This window comes from Acipenser ruthenus, chromosome 5 (genome assembly GCF_902713425.1).
Source record: "Acipenser ruthenus chromosome 5, fAciRut3.2 maternal haplotype, whole genome shotgun sequence".
Taxonomy (NCBI): Eukaryota; Metazoa; Chordata; class Actinopteri; order Acipenseriformes; family Acipenseridae; genus Acipenser; species Acipenser ruthenus.
The window spans coordinates 78,212,086-78,227,252 of record NC_081193.1 but is presented as its reverse complement, the minus strand read 5'-3'; the positions used below and the strand labels follow the sequence as shown (position 1 = coordinate 78,227,252).

Sequence of the window (15,167 nt, the reverse complement as noted above, 5' to 3'; positions counted from 1 at the left end):
TGTCAGAATGTTAACAGTGAAAAGAAAAAGTACATTTCTCAGGAATTTCAAAATATCCATTTCTGAATACCGTCAGCACTCACATATCCGACCCTATAAAATGTTGACTTCAGTGACAGTTAAATGCATGTGACGGATATATGATTATTTCATTTTGGCCCTTTCCAACCCTTGTATCTTTTTTTTGTTCCCTGAAAAACGGACAATATCAAAAATACATATCTAAAAGGACTGTGTTTTAAAATACGTAGGCTTCCATTTAGATGTACTGTATTGGTTTTGTTGATACAGTACTATATTTTTTAACAGATGTAGTATTTTAATTCAGAACGATATGATTCTGAAAATATCACTTGCCAAAACTAAAGAGATGACACGTTAACTGTAATACAGTACATACTTTTAAATCTGGTACATATTGTAGTGGTATGAAAAAATTCCCATTAACAACTTAACAGCAAAATGAAATCTAAATGTTATCCATGCACTGAACTGCGTAAAACGTAAAATGCAATGCAATTTAGCAAATCCAAAAGATTAAAATAAATAAATAAATATAAACACAGTTTCCAGAATTAAAACAGTATCCAAAGTCAGTATTCAAAATTGCAGAATATAGTGCTCGATTAGGCCCTAATGTCACAGTTCACTTGCAAATGAAAATGCATAAAAGCAAAAAGAAAAAATAAAAAAAAATACATCACAGCATCTAAAACTGTTTAATGGTTAACTGTTACATTACCCTAGCTTGTTCACTTTATTTTGGCTGCATTTTCGTCAGGTGAAACTGGAGGAAGCTTTGTGTAACTGCATAATATAAGACAGACTGATTTGGCATTAGAGATGTTTTATTTGTATTTATTTATTTTTAAACGCAGGCTGTGACAGATATTCAGATCAAATGTAATACTGAAGAGATGGGCTTTGCATCAGAAAACTGGTGACAGAGACGGAAATTGCGTGGGACGGGTAAGTGCATTCATTTGTTAAGTATATATAATGGGGATTGATTTTATTCTTAACACAAGGGCGGTAAAACGTGACTGACGTGTATCTAGGTAACGGATATCTGAGTGCTGACTGTAATGTCAAAACAGGTTAATATGCTTATACTGCACATTTTTAAACGTATACATTATAAATGCAACATACAAGCTGATATACCTACCTACAGACTATGGCCGATAAATCACTGCAATCTCTGCAACAAGCTCAGCTCTCCATTTAGAGCATGCAATAAACCCTTAGCTTCCAGCCGTTAAGCTCACAGCATCAAATCCTACTACAGAAAAATATTTTAAGAAAGTAAAATGTCCCTTATCTAATTATAGCAGTTATAGCCTTTAATTGAAAAGTTAACTGATTTGAACTTAATAATCTTTTACACATTTTTTATGAAGTTAATGTTACAATGTAGCGATCCTGTTAGTCACAATGTTGACTGACCTAAAAACAAAGCACATATTAATGTACATAGTAAATTAGTAGTAGGAGTAATATGTTGACACAACTTTAGCAAAGCACATTAAGAACTAATTTGTGCAATCCCTGTGCTCACATACTATTACATACTTTATCTGCCTAAATACAACTATATATTTTAAATCACTCGTGTTACACAGAGCCATTTATATCCTGTGCACCAATACCTATACAGCAACATTAACACATCACACGCAACATATAACACATAATACACACAAGGGCGGGGCACACTATTCAGGGGTAGAAAATTCCCAAAATCTTAACACGCCTGGTCGGACATGTAACTCTAAATTTTACATGCCCAGCATAAACTTTTACACGCCCAAGTGTGAAACTGAAAAACACTTTTCTGCTGCTGGTGATTCCACAGTGATAGAGGACTTCTGGACTGCATGTCCTGCTGTGTGTCTAGTGCCAACAGTCAATCATCCAATGTTCCACTGCTGCATCCTCTTAGTTGCCTTTTTTTTTCATCAAATAAGCATACATCCAGTATACTATCACGTAAACGAAGTGTTGGGGGGGACGGCCAAAATAGTTTAAAAATGGTGTACTCAATGACACAAATAACATTATTTTAAAATAATCTTTTTGTTATTTCCCCCCAGTTTTGGTAATCCATTGAAAATACAATCCGTTATCACTCTGATAGCAGAATAGCTTAACTAATAGCAGCTCAAAACACTCAAGCATCACATTTTCTGCTGTTCACACAGGTGCACAGGGACGCAATACTAGAACACATGAGATGCTGGCTGGAAGTGATGTAGGTCAAAAAAGAAAAAGTGATGTGGGAGCAAATACGGAAGTTTAAATCTGTAATAAAGTAATCGTTTGCTTTTGTTTTAGGACATTGAAAAATTGTAGGTGCCTGACTTGGGCATGTAAGCAATTTTTTTACATGCCCCACTGAAATTTGTACATGCCCGGGGCATGTCGGGCAATATAATTTTCAAACACTGCTATTCCACCATGACTGAAAATTCACAGTAAAAATGTGTTGTATAAACCTGGGTATCACATGACAAAACATGTTGTGATTGGGGATTCAGTACACCGGTAGTCCACACAAGAATAATACATACCTCTGCAGATGCTAAATCACCTATGCATTTTTTTCACATTTCTGGAACTTCGTTCTGTAAGTCTTGCAGTGTAGCAAAGTCAATTCTGCCTATTGTATTAAGTTTCACCAAATCTTCTTCCCCCTCCCTACTACAACATGTATATGTGTAAAAATGTCGGTGTGTACCTTCAATTTTTGGTTTGGCTGAAATAGGGGGGTGTCTTCAGTGTTCTGCTGTGCCTGCGCTATCCCGATATGCCTCAGTAGCTCTGTGGTAGTCACTGAGAGTAAGTCGCACTTTGTGTAATCTCCCTGCTACGACCGCATTTTATTGACTAATAATATTTTTATCATGTTGCCTCAGAATTATTTGAGTAATGACTTTGTAATGTGGTTGGAATGCGTTGTGTTTGGTAAATAATATATATATAATTTTTTTAAATAAAAATGATTACAGTATATATAGCATTGTGCTGTAGACTATTCCTGTTAATGAGGATCTGTTTAGAAAGGATTCTTATTTGTGCAGGAGAGATAACGGTGGGGACAGGCCAGCAGCAGCCCCATGTTTCTGATTTTGAACAGGTTGGTAACTCTCAGCAGTAATATAGGTGACCATTGGCACAAATTTTCAGCTATGCTAATACACTTTGGGGAACAATCGTGACTTTTTTGTAGGTAGTTACACATAATAGATGTTACTTAAGGCTAGTGTAACATGAATTGCATCTTTTCTTACTGCTAAGGAACAGAAAAGTCTAAGCTTAAAGCAATCATGATTGGATTTGCGAATGGCTATGTTATTTATTTATTGTACTTTGTAGGGGCTTCAGTATTTTTTGTATTACCTAGCCTATAAAACAACTAAACTACGAAACACTATCATTTTAGGAGTCACCTGCAAATGGCAGTCATTTGAAATGTTGAATTAATGGTATTACACATAATTAAAAAAATAAACTAAAATAAAAAAAAATACTGAATGAAGAGGTCTCTAAACCCCTCGTGGTCAATGTGCGCAGCTTTTTAGTGTAGGAAGACGATTTACCCACCCTTTTTAGCGTATCATGATTTGGCTGTGCACTTGCTTGAGGGTGAGGAATGTGCATGATAAGTGCGTGCTACGTCACATTCTCATGACAATGGAGAGAGAACTTGGAGTTTCTAAACTGTATGTAAACCAAGCCATTCTTTCTTAACATCACTGGTGCCAGATCCAGAACGTCACTTGCTTCTACACTTTTGAAGGGACCAAAAAAAAAAAAAAAATCACGATTTTTTAAGGCCAAAAAGCAAAACAAACAAAACACAGGCCTGCAAGCAAGACAGCATCTAGTTAGATACTTGCAGATATATATGAGGCAGGGTATCGACAGATTTTCCAATGGATACACCCATTTATTTAGTTGTGCATTTCTTCTGTAGTAATACAGTAAATGTTGTCTGTCAGAATATGTTAGCCGTTTATTTTAGGAAAAACATCAAAGGTGAACTCTGCACCCATATGCAATCTTTGCTATCATTTGTGTTTAAGATTGTGTCCCAAGTAAGTTAGAAAGCAGCTGAGTAAATCCAAATGAAGACAAAAAGGGTTTGAAGATGAGACCTGAAAACACTATCCTGGTATAATCTGTCATATTCTGGACTGGACAGTATCTGTATAGTGCCCTGGGGCTGTGTGCACATGAAAGGTCCTTTATAAGATCCAGTTTGTATTTGTACATAAGGTCCTGCCATCGTAACCCTGGAAGTCATTGCCACACATTGTACAGCAGATTAATTACACAAAAAGACCACACATGTTGGTCCTCATGGAGCAATGGCTTTATAGCACCCCCAGTTGTGGATTTAACATCATCCACAGTTGTGGGCTATATGCTCAATATGGAGTGGCTTAAAAATAGCCCAAACACCACTGTCAATAAGAATGATAAAAACAAATGATCTGAAACTCTTTTAGAAAACACACCATTTGATAACATTATTCTAACATGAACATTCCTACAGCTTCTTAACCACATCCTTATATTCTATTACTGTGACTCACCAACAGGGGTCAGCAGTATCCATAACGGCAGTGCATCAAGTAAAACAACAAGTTAGGTTATTATCATAACCCTGGTTTCCTGAAATAGAAATGTAACCATTACCTTATGGTTATTTACCTCCTAAAGACCCCAGACCTGAAGAAGATACAGGGGTATGCAATTCATATCTCCTGACGCCTGTGACAACAAGATTTGTGTGAGGGACAACAAGTTTTGCCATTATACTTTGCCCGTTAGACAAGTAGTTTTTATTTATTTATTTATTTATTTATTTTATCTATGCTCGTTCTGTTGCTAGAAAGACACTCTGGGTATATTTCTAGAGAGCCACGCAAGTTTCTGAAAACTGGATTGCGGAAGTCTAGCACCTACACACAAACATTTTAAAAAGTGTTTACGTCCCATCCTATCACTTCTGATTGGCTAGCTGTGGAAAAAGCTGATCTTCTATTGGTTACAAAGAAACCCAGAAATGGCTGCCAAGAGAGCCTCTGGCAAGGCACAGAAAAATCTTTTAAACTTAAGATATTATTTACGTTTTTTGTAAATTAGCAAATAAGTGATAAAAAAAAAACACTAAGTTTACTGTTTAGAAGCATTTCAAGACAAACTTCGATTTAAACGCTATATTAAAAAATATATATTTATTTCATGGACATCCATCGATTTGTAAAACTATTAAAACATGAAGATTGACAAATATGTTTATAATAATATAAATTAAATGCTTACATATGAGATTATCCAAGGCCGTAGCCAGCTATGAGGCACCTGAGGCGTGGGCCTCGGTTAAAATCATACTTATCATTATTTATTTAGGCTCTCTTAGACGTTGCTTTGCCGCAAAATAAAACACACTTCATCCCTCGTTGTGTGCATGCATTCATTCCCAAGTCTCGCTGTGCTCTTCAGAATGTTTACTGTCATTGCAGATTGTAGGGATTCCGCTCAGTTCACGCCACCATAGCCGTTAAAAGTGTTCGAAAAGGTTTTGAAACGACCAAGGCTTATAGGCGACTTACAAGGTGAGGCAAAGTTATAATGTTGATTAGAAAGAAGTACAAATCAGCCTAATAAGAAGGAATAGTACATTCCCTTGGTAGTCCGCCGTTCAGCAAACCCATCTTATTAAAATTCTAAACCGCTAGTGGAAGTGGCGTGTAAAATGCAGTAGAGAGGGTGGGTGGAGAGGTGCATGGGCAAGTGCCTCATGATTTTTTCATGACTGGCTACGGCCCTGTTATCTGTACAATACTTTATTATTATTTTCAAATACAATACAGACTGTAAATCTCATATCAATGTGTTTATATATTAATTAATGTATGTATTTATTTTTTAGTGAGAGTAGTGCAGGGAAAGAATGATGCTCTCCCCCCCCCAAAAAAAAGCCATCAGGGTATGAAACCAGCATCACCCTGCTGCAGCAGTGTTCCAGTTAGCCACCATGGGACAAGATGTTAGATGAAGAAAAATAGCTGTAAAATGTTGTACACTGTTTAATAAAAAAAGTGAATAAATATATATATATATATATATATATAAACAAAATAAAAAAAAACATTTTTGATGGAGCCTACTGTAATATTGCATGCATTTTGGTAGAAAGAAAGTAAAAAATGCAGAGAAATTTGACAGGTTATAAATGTCCTTTGGGTTTCAGCAGTTACAAAACTGAAAAAGTCAAGAAAAGTCAGAATTCCACAAAGCAGCAGTAATAGCTGGCAATGATGTTGTATCTGTGATGCAACAAACTAAAACACATGTACATCAGAAGTTGAATTCAGCTTATAGAGAAAGAGTGGAAAAAACAGGCAGATGCTATTTCTATATTTGAATAACTCCCAAGTATTGCTTATTATAGTTGTACTCTTAGAATGGTACTTACATTTACTAGTTGTGTTCCAAACTGCACTGAAAGGAACATACCCTCTGTGTATCTTGAAGAATTTAGTGAACCAGTCAAGCTACAAGGCTAGATCCGCCCCTGTTAATCACTAATTGATTGTGTTCACTGTTAAATAAAACCAAAATCCTACAAGTTATATTCTACTTTTTTGTGTGTTTTGTGAAACAAGGAGGGGGCAAGTAGATTTTTAAGAAGGACAAGTATAATTTTCTTGCATTTTGTTCCTGGGACAAGAAGTTTTTTTCAAAAATTGTGCACTCCTGAGATATACCAAAGCTGCTCAGCGAGCCTGTAGCGCAGTCATGCCCCACCCTCGAGGGTACAAGAGGACTGCGCTCACAGATCTCTGGCTGTGCTGGTCTTTGAGGCAGCTGAGGCCTAGGGTGCCAGTTTGCCACTGGTTTACCTTACTAGTGGTGGTCACTTTGGAAGCAGGTGAACCAGCTCTTTCGTGGATTCCTGCGTGTGGTGAGAGCGCATCAGCATCTCGTCCACCATGGGACCAAACGTATACCCTTGTCCCCGCCAGGCACATGTAGCTACCAGTGCAGCCAGGTTCCTACCAACAGCCTGCTTGTTGAGTTTGGGCACATGGAGCAGGTTCCTGTTAACCAGGCACAGCTCATCCAACTGATGGTGAGGGGCTGTGGTTCTCAGAAAGGACCTCAGCAAACAGCACTGGTAGGCTACCAGGATGCTATTATAATTGGCCAGCCTTGGGCGAACGCACTTGTTGAACAGGCACGCTTGAAGATCACCTCAGGAGACCCAGTACTGCTTGTTGAGGCAGGTAGTGTCCTTGGACAGGAGCGCTAAATTAGGCATTTGGACCAAGGCAGCAACAGAAAGCCTCCACCAGCGGAAAATGGACGAGCTGTTGCTGGGTGATCCCAGGAATTCTGGATTTCATAAAGAAAGTCCTGGTGCACTGGGGGGGACACGGGAGAGATGGTAGGCTCAACATCGAAGACGGACTGCCTTGTTTTGCCTTCTGTAGGCCAGGGCACTTGCAAAATTGCAGTGACCCTCTTGATCAGGCAGAAGCTCTGCCGACAAGGAGAGCTTAACTGCAGGGGATGCGCTGTCAGACTCCACGTCCTCAGACAGGAAAGCCAGCTCCTGTTTGCCCACCTCCTCAGAGGTGGCGATGGACAGTATGTCCTCCTGTGGCCAATCTGAGCTCGTAGCCCCCTGGGGCCCCAAGGGAACAGGCGGTGCTGAATGTTCCTGCAGTAATTCTGCGAGAACAGTTCCTTAGTGGGAACTGCTGCCCAGAGCTTTTCCAGTTGCTCAGAGTCTGCCGATCACTTAGAACGATGACTCTTCTTCTTCTTCTTCTTCTTCTTCTTCCTCCTCCTCCTCCTTGGGGGAGGAGAAGGAGAAGCAGAGGAGGATGAGGATGACCGTGAGGACAGCCTTGTGCTTGGGCTACTTTCCCGGGTGCGTCATCTGCTCTCCCTTGGCACAGAGCCATGGGGTGAGGACGCAGCCACCGCTCTAACAGAGGGTGATGGGGAAGAGCGTGAGCAGGAGTAAGGGACACAGAGCGCTCTGTAGAGCTGCGGGATAGCTGCTTCTCAAGAGTGCACTTGGAGAAAGATGCACAAAACTTGCAGAAGCTGCGATTAGCTAGTGCCTCTATGGCGTGCTCTGGCCCCACTGTGTAGAACCAGGTCGGTACCAGTTTGGTGACTGTAGCACTGGGTCGATACCGCAGCGGAACCGGGTCTGTTCGGTACTGGTTCGGTGCAGATACGGTACCAGGTCGGTTTGGTATCAGTTCGGTGACTAGCACTGGGTCAGTACAGGTATGGTCCAGGACAGCACCGGGACCGGTGCGGTAACCTCGGTCCGGGTCGGGAGCGGAGTGGGTTGGTGACCTCGGTACCGGTACGGTACGGGTCCACTGGTTCGCAGTCACCGCGGGTGACAATGTACAGGAATGCCTACCTGTACAAGCCACTGGCAAAACCACTCAGTCAGTACCAAACACGAGACTGAGGGAAGCCTGCTTGTTAGAATGGTACTAACAGCCTTCTTAATTCTGAAGCTAAAGCTGTCACCAAAACGTCAGCAAGATACTGTGGAAGAGATTGCAAGCAACCACAACCAAAGCAAGTATCTTGGTCCTGCGCAGTGCTGCTGAGCCAAGCAGCTGCTCTTGCTGCACGTGTTTTATAGCACCACGTTGCAGACAGGCCTGCAGGTTTTCTCTGTAAAAAAACAGAAAACACACAAGAGAAAAAAACTCTCAACAAATACAGTAATTTTAACAATGACATAAATAAAATAAAATGTCTTGTCTTTTAAGCCAAAGCTAAAACGAGAAATAAATAACTCCAGCCTGAGCTATTGCAGCCTGGGGGGAGAGCACAATGCCAGCTGACTTATGTTGCTTGGCCCCTAGGAAGGAGCAACTCTAGCCGCTCGCTTCACGCAGGGCACAAGGCCACAGTGGGACTTAATAAGCACCAGGCTGTAGTGCACAAAATATGCGTAATTAGTAAAAACTATTACAGCAATTATTTTAATATCACATATAATTTGTGTAAAACCACAATAAATATGAAATACATAGCCGATAGAAGTAACAAATACTTATCTGAACAAGGCTCTCAAGACAGGTCAGTCTTGAAAGGAAAAATGGCGCTGAGATCTGTGAGCGCAGTCCTCTTGCACCCTCGGGAGCAGAGCATGACTGAGCCACAGGCTCACTGAGCACCTCTGGTATATCTTATTCAGGTTTCGGGTCTTTAGGAGGTAAATACCCATACTGTAATGGTAACATTTTGTACTTGAAATGGAACAGCAAGTTACCCCTGCAGTCCAATTCACACCCATGAAGGCAGTCAATCAGAATCATCCTTCCCAGAGGTCACTAAGCCAAAATTGACCAATAATACAAGAGCTAACGGAAGTTCAAAACGCTGCACGATTCTTATTTCAAATAAAACTCAACAGAACGCACCAAGTGGAAAAGGTTAAATTAAGTTCACCACAGAATCCACGATCAGAGGACACAGTTGGAAATTAAGTGGAGACAGACTTAGGAAAGAGGGTAGGAGACACTTCTTTACACAAAGTGGAGAGGGTATCGAGTGGGTTATCATGTCGATGTTGATGCGGAATCATTTGGATCTTTTAAGACCTGACAAAGTATTGAGCCAGACAAGCAATGATGGGTCGAATGGCCTCCTTTTGTTCATAAATGTTCTAATAGCATGTTCTTATATAATTTGGGGCTTTTCAGCGTTTACTGGCTCATACAGTAGGTCCCACTACCATCCCTTGGTTTACCTTCAAAAAGGAGAGTATTGCTACTTACTGACTTTGACTCTGGCCAACTTCACCTTCTCCCCGAGGGCTTTCGCTTCAGCAAACCTGCTCAGGAAACACACAAGGATGGAAAGTCATCTTGCTGTGGGTACCCAGTTTGACAATGTGGAAGGCTTCAGCTTCAGACAATAGCTGGGTAGCATTACTGGTTTTGGGAGTGAAATATGTATTTAGGCTCTGGGGGCAAGATATGTACAGTCACCTCCAAAATTACTGGCACCCTTGATAAAGATGAGCAAAAAAGACTGTATAAAATAAATAATACCAGTACTGAGCTAGACTGTAATTTTCCAACATGTGGAATATATTTGACTTTATTAATGATTCAATGGAATTAACCAAAATTACACATTTCTCAAATTATAAATTTATTTCCAAAAAAAATGATGTGTCACAATTATTGGCACCCTTGTTTTCAGTACTTTGTGCACCCTCCTCTTGCAAGGTAACGGCACTGAGTCTTTTTCTATGTTTAATGAGATTGGAGAACACATTGGGAAAGATCTTAGACCATTCCTCCAGCAGTGTGGAGTAGTGGTTAGGGCTCTGGACTCTTGACCGGAAAGTCGTGGGTTCAATCCCCAGTGGGGGACACTGCTGCTGTACCCTTGAGCAAGGTACTTTACCTAGATTGCTCCAGTAAAAAAAAAAAAAAACTGTATAAATGGGTAATTGTATGTAAAAATAATGTGATATCTTGTAACAATTGTAAGTCGCCCTGGATAAGGGCGTCTGCTAAGAAATAAATAATAATAATAATAATAATAATAATAATAATAATAATGGACTGCCCTCTTCAATTGAAACCACAGGTTTTCAATGGGGTTCAAGTCCGGAGACTGAGATGGCCATTGCAAAATGTTGATTTTGTGGTCAATTAACCATTTCTTTGTGGATTTTGATGTGTGCTTGGGGTCATTGTCTTGCTGGAAGATCCACTTGCGGCCAAGTTTCAGCCTCCTGGCAGAGGCAACCAGGTTTTTGGCTAAAATGTCCTGGTACTGGGTAGAGTTCATGATGCCGTTGACCTTAACAAGGGCCCCAGGACCAGTGGAAGCAAAACAGCCCCATAACATCAAAGATCCACCACCATATTTTACAATAGAAATGAGGTTCTTTTCTGCACACGCATCCTTCTTTCGATGTCAAACCCACCGCTGGTGTGCGTGGCCAAAGAGCTCTATTTTCATCTCATCTGACCATAGCACCCGGTTCCAATCGAAGTGCCAATGCCGTTTAGCAAACTCCAGGTGCTAACGTTTGTTGGTTGCCCTCAATAAAGGCTTTTTTCTGGCAACCCTTCCAAATTATTGGCGTGGAGGTGGCGTCTAATTGTAGATTTGGAGACTTGGTGTCCCCAAGATGCAACCAAGTTCTGTAATTCTCCAACTGTGGCCCTTGGATTTCCCTTTGCCTCCCGAACCATCTGCCTCACTGTGCGTGGGGGTAAGATACACTTGCGTCCTCTACCAGGCAAGTTTACCACTGTTCCAGTGGTTTTGAACTTCTTAATTTATTCCCCTAATAGTGGTAAGTGGTATATTTAGTTTTTTAGCTATTGTTTTGTATCCATTGCTTGATTTATGAAGGTCAACAACCATTTGTCTCTTTTCATTTGTGAGTTCTTTGCCTTTCCCCATGGTGATGGATGACAAATGGATTTCATATGCGTGTTACCTCATTTTTATACCCCAGTGAAAAAACTTTAAAAAACTTTTTCTCTGAGCAATTGTATTAGAATAAAAGAATATGTTTTTCCCATATATTTGAGCATAAAATATAGCTCATTATCTGTTTTGTTTATTTTATACAGCCTTTTTTGCTCATCTTTAATCAAGGGTGTCCATAATTTTGGAGGTGACTGTATTTGGTAGTCAGGCTATGGGATTCATGCTGAAAAATGAATGAAAGAAAAATCCTAAAAAAAACAACTAAAACAAAATCTTTTTATTATTGCTGAACTTTTCAAGTTTAAGTCTGCCTTAAATTAGACAGCTGCAAATGGCTGTCAGAATATGTGTGTGGTATAAAATACAGTTGGGCATGAGGGAACATCTTCCTTTTATGTAGCATGGCCACAAGAATGGAATGGGATTCAGACTTTCTGAAATACAATTAGGACCAGACTTGGATGATTCTAGTCAGTTAAATCATGTCAAGATGACAACATTATTACACCCTTTGAATGATTTATTCCTGCAAAATAAAAGTTCATCTTTTGTTTTTTCTATTTTATTTTTTATTTTTTATTAAACAACATTTGTGGTTTTCAGTCCCATGAGGAGGAAGACACTCAGAAAGGTTTCCTCAGGACATCAGCTCTCAACACAGTTTTGGGTTCTGGGCTATTTTGAGTTGCCAGAAAATCTAGTGACTTAACGAGGTCCCTCAACTCTAACCTCCAGGCCACACTGCCTCCCAGTACCGCAACTCTAACCAGTAGACCAGGGGTCTTCAACCCTGGTCCTGGAGAGCTACTGTGGCTGCTGGTTTTCATTTCAAACAATCTATGAGTTACTTAATTGCACCAATTATTGGCTTAATTAGTCAAGATTAACAGGTGTTCCAGATACTTTAGCCACTGATGATGTAAAGACACCTATAAAACTTGCTGGATATGGGCTCTCCAGGACCAGGGTTGGAGGCCCCTGCACTAGACCATACTGCCTCCCAGTACCTCAACTCTAACCACTAGGCCCCACTGCATCCCAGTACCCCAACTTTAACCACCAGGCCACACTGCCAGCTCTACCCATTAGGCCATACTGTCTCACAGCTTTCATAGCTGTAACCAATATACCACATCTATTCAGCACTAACCACCAGAGAACACTTCCAATCAGTTCTCAGTTGTACCCTCCCAGTCCCCTTCTCTAACCAGTCATGTGTCCTCCAAGACACAAGTCACCTCTTTAATCCTCACCTCTGCTTGAGCAGTGCCTTGTTGTCCTCGATAGTGATGATATCCACATGATCCCTCCGGAAGATCTCAAAGGCCTCCTGGCGCCCCAGTGACATCTCCCCTCCTTCAAGACAAGTAGGACTCACTTTAGATCACAGGGAGGCCTCCCCTCAATGGAATTATTAATAAGATAGACCTCAAAGAAGATAGTGACACTGACCCAATTAAGTTCAAAATGAATCTAAATATTCTGTTACAATGTATTATGCATTAACGTCATTCAATGAAATTCAAGCATTTTTTTATGTCCAGTTGAAAGTACATTTATACTGTTTTTTAATTTTAGGATAATTTCTGTAAGTTACACGAGTTTCAGCGTACTAGGGGTGTACTGTTGGTACAATATTAATATATGATCTCCTTCTCCATTAAGTTTTGTCTTTTTACAAAACACTCCCACGTTTCATTATTCATCATACCTAGCACCCTATCAGAACTATAACATGTACTGCAATACATAAGAACATAAGAACATAAGAAAGTTTACAAACGAGAGGAGGCCAGTCAGCCCATCTTGCTAGTTTGGTTGTTAGTAGCTTATTGATCCCAGAATCTCATCAAGCAGCTTCTTGAAGGATCCCAAGGTGTCAGCTTCAACAACATTACTGGGGAGTTGGTTCCAGACCCTCACAATTCTCTGTGTAAAAAGTGCCTCCTATTTTCTGTTCTGAATGCCCCTTTTTCTAATCTCCATTTGTGACCCCTGTCCTTGTTTCTTTTTTCAGGTCGAAAAAGTCCCCTGGCTTAGGATTTTGAATGTTTGAATCAGATCGCCGCGTAGTCTTCTTTGTTCAAGACTGAATAGATTCAGTTCTTTTAGCCTGTCCGCATACAACATACCTTTTAAACCCGGGATAATTCTGGTTGCTCTTCTTTGCACTCTTTCTAGAGCAGCAATATCCTTTTTGTAACGAGGTGACCAGAACTGAACACAATATTCTAGATGAGGTCTTACTAATGCATTGTAAAGTTTTAACATTACTTCCCTTGATTTAAATTCAACACTCCTCACAATATATCAGAGCATCTTGTTGGCCTTTTTTATAGCTTCCCCACATTGTCTAGATGAAGAGATTTCTGAGTCAACATGAACTCCTAAGTCTTTTTCATAGTTCCCTTCTTCAATTTCAGTATCTCCCATATGATATTTATAATGCACATTTTTATTGCCTGCATGCAATACTTTACACTTTTCTCTATTAAATGTCATTTGCCATGTGTCTGCCAAGTTCTGAATGCTGTCTAGATCATTTTGAATGACCTTTGCTGCTGCAACAGTGTTTGCCACTCCTCTTATTTTTGTGTCGTCTGCAAATTTAACGAGTTTGCTTACTATACCAGAATCTAAATCATTAATGTAGATTAGGAATAGCAAAGGACCTAATACTGATCCCTGTGGTACACCACTGGTTACCTCGCTCCATTTTGAGGTTTCTCCTCTAATCAGTACTTTCTGTTTTCTACATGTTAACCACTCCCTAATCCATGTGCATGCATTTCCTTGAATCCCTACTGCGTTTAGTTTGAGAATTAATCTCGAGACTTTGTCAAAAGCTTTCTGGAAATCTAAATAAACCTCCGCATTGTGATACATATTAACGTGATATATATCCCATTGTGCTGATGGTGTATTATTACATCGCTACAGTTTACTTGGGTAATCATATTCTAGATTGTATACTGCACTATGGTGTTTTTGATATTATTATTATTATTATTATTTATTTCTTAGCAGACGCCCTTATCCAGGGCGACTTACAATTGTTACAAGATATCACATTATACATTATTTCACATTATACAGATATCACATTATTTTACATACAATTACCCATTTATACAGTTGGGTTTTTACTGGAGCAATCTAGGTAAAGTACCTTGCTCAAGGGTACAACAGCAGTGTCCCCCACTGGGGATTGAACCCACAACTCTCCGGTCAAGAGTCCAGAGCCCTAACCACTACTCCACACTGCTGCCCTGCTAGAATGTAAGAGGTGCACATTATACAAAAGGCAAGGCAGCTCAGACATTTGTGTTATACACATGGTGCACGTTACATTAAAAAAAAATACTTTTGTTTTTTCACAAAATAAAAAAGAAATATACAGGATATACATTCAGTTCCAAACCTATCATATGTATTTGATTTTATCTGTACAGTAGATATTATTTGATGCTTTTCTTCCTGAATTAATTGTAAGCATGGCACACAAAAAATTATCAATCTACCAGGAGGGGAAGGAGGGAGGGGGTGAAATGAATTCTTCATGGATCTCACTTTCAGCCGCAAGAGTGCAAGAACCTGTCATCCTACTTAGGCTTGAACTTTTCAAGAAATGGTTGAGTTACCACTTGATTTCT

At 39.9% G+C, this 15,167-nt stretch overlaps 1 protein-coding gene across 2 annotated transcripts in view; it reads right to left on the bottom strand.

Annotated features, from left to right (window-relative positions):
- The window catches only part of LOC117403331 (kinesin-like protein KIF6), a 132,704-nt gene that overhangs the window by 45,328 nt on the left and 72,209 nt on the right, over positions 1–15,167 (bottom strand). For both annotated transcript variants that reach the window (XM_034005399.3, XM_034005401.3), the window contains exons 14-15: positions 12,768–12,870; positions 9,834–9,889 (exon numbers count right to left, since the gene is read on the bottom strand). In XM_034005399.3, coding sequence (XP_033861290.2) covers positions 9,834–9,889; positions 12,768–12,870 — 159 coding nt within the window. The remainder of the gene's footprint in view (positions 1–9,833; positions 9,890–12,767; positions 12,871–15,167) is intronic.